The sequence below is a fragment of the Monodon monoceros genome, unplaced genomic scaffold, assembly GCF_005190385.1.
Source record: "Monodon monoceros isolate NGI ecotype Baffin Bay Population unplaced genomic scaffold, NGI_Narwhal_1 Super_Scaffold_7, whole genome shotgun sequence".
NCBI lineage: Eukaryota > Metazoa > Chordata > Mammalia > Artiodactyla > Monodontidae > Monodon > Monodon monoceros.
Genome location: NW_021703784.1, coordinates 24,091,040 through 24,094,085, shown reverse-complemented (window position 1 = coordinate 24,094,085; position 3,046 = coordinate 24,091,040). Strand labels below are relative to the sequence as shown.

General features: G+C 48.9%; 1 protein-coding gene across 1 annotated transcript; it reads left to right on the top strand.

Annotated features, from left to right (window-relative positions):
* The first annotated feature begins 835 nt into the window (after positions 1–835).
* Positions 836–2,778, top strand: LOC114887518 (PHD finger protein 20-like). The gene is given in 5 exon segments (XM_029209339.1): positions 836–1,179; positions 1,280–1,394; positions 1,396–1,568; positions 1,570–2,044; positions 2,047–2,778. Coding segments are annotated over 5 exon segments (1,839 nt in total).
* Positions 2,779–3,046: the final 268 nt, after the last annotated feature.

The following is a 3,046-nucleotide window of genomic DNA, read 5'->3' as shown; positions in this document are numbered from 1 at the left end:
TTTAGGGGTTTCCCTGGTGGCGCAGTGGTTGGGAGTCCACCTGCCGATGCAGGGGACGCGTGTTCGTGCCCCGGTCCGGGAAGATCCCGCGTGCCGCGGAGCAGCTGGGCCCGTGGGCCATGGCCGCTGGGCCTGTGCGTCCGGAGCCTGTGCTCCGCAATGGGAGAGGCCGCGGCGGTGGGAGGCCCGCGTATCGCAAAAAAAAAAAAAAAAAAAAAAAAGACTAATTTGTTTGAAAAATATTCCTGACTTCAATAAACTTGGTCTGATTATTTACATAAGTTGATCCTACAGGCTCTTTTATATTGGCTGCACTGCATGAAAAGACACTCACCACCACTAATTATTAGAGAAATGTAAATCAAAGCAACAATGAGGTACCACCTCACACCAGTCAGAATGGCCATCATTAAAAAGTCTACAAATAAGAAATGCTGGAGAGAGTGTGGAGAAAAGGGAACCTTCTTACACTGTTGGTGGCAATGTAAATTGGTGCAGCCACTATGGAAATTAGTATAGAGGTTCCTCAAGAAACTAAAAATAAAGTTGCCATACGATCCAGCAATTCCACTCCTGGCCATATACCCAGACAAAACTATAATTCAAAAAGATACATGCGCGGGTGGGGCGGGGCAGAGGGCGGGGCAACTGAGGCGCTGCGTCACTCGGTGCAGTCGATGGTGCATGTGGGGGGCGGGGCGGGGGATTGGCTGGGCGCGTCCCCAGGGTCACGTGGTGTGCAGCACGCAGAGTCCTTCAGTCAGTTAGACCCGGAGCGGAGCAGCCGGAGCGGGGCTGTGAGTAGAATAAAGGCAGCCCCCACTGATGACTGAAAATGACAAAGCATCCACCTAACAGACGAGGAATCAGCTTTGAAGTGGGAGGCCAGTTGGAAGCCCGGGACCAATTAAAAAGCTGGTATCCAGCTCACATAGAAGATATTGATTACGAAGAAGGAAAAGTACTGATCCATTTCAAGCGTTGGAACCATCATTCTGATGAATGGTTCTGCTGGGAAAGTCCTTATTTACGCCCTTTAGAGAAAATACAGCTGAGGAAAGCGGGCTTACATGAAGAGGAAAGATCATCTGAATTTCAAATAAATGAGCAGGTCCTTGCTTGCTGGTCTGATTGTCGTTTTTACCCAGCCAAAATCACTGCTGTTAACAAGGATGGACCATTTTTATTAAAATGGTGACTGATCTCACTTAATATGGGGAAAATCAAGTCAAACTCATAGAAGAAAAAACTACAAGGATATACTGTACAGCACAGGTACTTACACTGTGAAATTTTATGATGGAGTAGTTCAGACTGTCAAACATATTCATGTCAAAGCTTTTTCGAAAGATCAGAATATTGTGGGTAATGCTAGGCCTAAAGAAACAGAACACAAAAAGTCTTTCATCATCTCCTGATAAAAGACAGAAGTTTAAAGAGCAGAGAAAAGCCACAGCCAATGTGAAGAAAGACAAAGAGGACAAAGCCTTAAAGACAGAAAAGAGACCCAAACAGCCTGATAAAGAAGGAAAGTTAATCTGTTCTGAAAAGCGGAAGGTGTCAGAGAAGCCTTCCCAAGAACAAGAAGGAAGATAAAGAGAACATTTCAGAAAATGACAGAGAGTATTCTGGAGATGCTCAAGTGGATAAGAAACCTGAAAATGACATTGTGAAGAGTCCACAAGAAAACTTGAGGGAGCCAAAAAGAAAGCGAGGCAGACCCCCTTCCATAGCTCCTACTACTGTGGATTCAAACTCTCAAACTTTGCAACCAATAACATTGGAATTGAGAAGACGGAAGATATCAAAAAGAAGTGAAGTCGCATTAAAACGTCCTCGGCTTGACAAAAATTCATCCCAGGAAAAGTAAAAAAACTACTCGGAAAACACTGACAAAGTCCTATCAAGGAGACGGTCCTCCAGGCTGTCCACTAGTGGGACCCACGAGATCCTAGATCCTGACTTGGTTGTATCAGATTTGGTTGATACGGTTACTACTGATGCTTTGCAAAACACATCATCTGGTACCAAGGAGTCTGAAGAAGAAGCCGGGAACATCCTGATCTGCAGCTGTGGTGTCAGCCTTGGAAACAGCATCTGGCGGAGGGGAGATCTCATTCCAAACACAACCATGTCACTGAAGCCAAGAGCAGGGAGGAAGCCCCAAGCTATAGAACTTTGAACGAGGCGGTGGAGAAGCCTCTGCCCCTGCCCTTGCCCCGGTCTGTGGAGGAGTCATATATCACCAGCAAGCACTGCTACCAGAAGCCCCGCACCTACTACCCTGCTGTGGAACAGAAGCTGGTGGTGGAGACCCGGTGCTCTGCCCTTGACGATGCAGTCAACCCCCTCCACGAGAATGGTGACGATTCCCACTCTCCGCGCCTGGGCTGGCCTCTAGAACAAGACAGGAGCAGAGGGGACAGTGACCCCAAACCCAGCTCCCCAAAGGTGAGGGAATATGTCTCCAGAAAGGTCCTACCTGAGGAAGCCCCGGCTCGGAAGCTGCTGGACAGAGGCGGAGAGGGGTTGCTGAGCTCCCAGCACCAGTGGCAGTTTAACCTGCTGACGCATGTGGAGTCTCTTCAGGACGAAGTTACGCATAGGATGGACTCCATTGAGAAGGAGCTGGACGTGTTGGAGAGCTGGCTGGACTACACTGGCGAGCTGGAGCCCCCGGAGCCTCTGGCCAGGCTTCCGCAGCTCAAGCATTGCATCAAGCAGCTGCTGATGGACCTGGGCAAGGTGCAACAGATCGCACTCTGCTGCTCAGCATGAAAGTGGGCACCCCCACACTAATGGGGGAACAATCCTGGAGCACGTGCAGGAGGAGCTTCACGTATTTAAATAAATAAACCTAGCATGCCAAATGCACGTGACACTGACCGACTTCAGGGGTCTGGGCAGGGGTGTGATGGACTTGGACAAAGAGGCCGTTTTGGCTGCTGGAAGGGAGGGCACTCTGATCTTGAAGCCTACCAAGAAGGTAGCAAATAGACTCTTGGAATTCCCTTCTTCTGTGCACATGGTTGAATGGAGAGTGAGT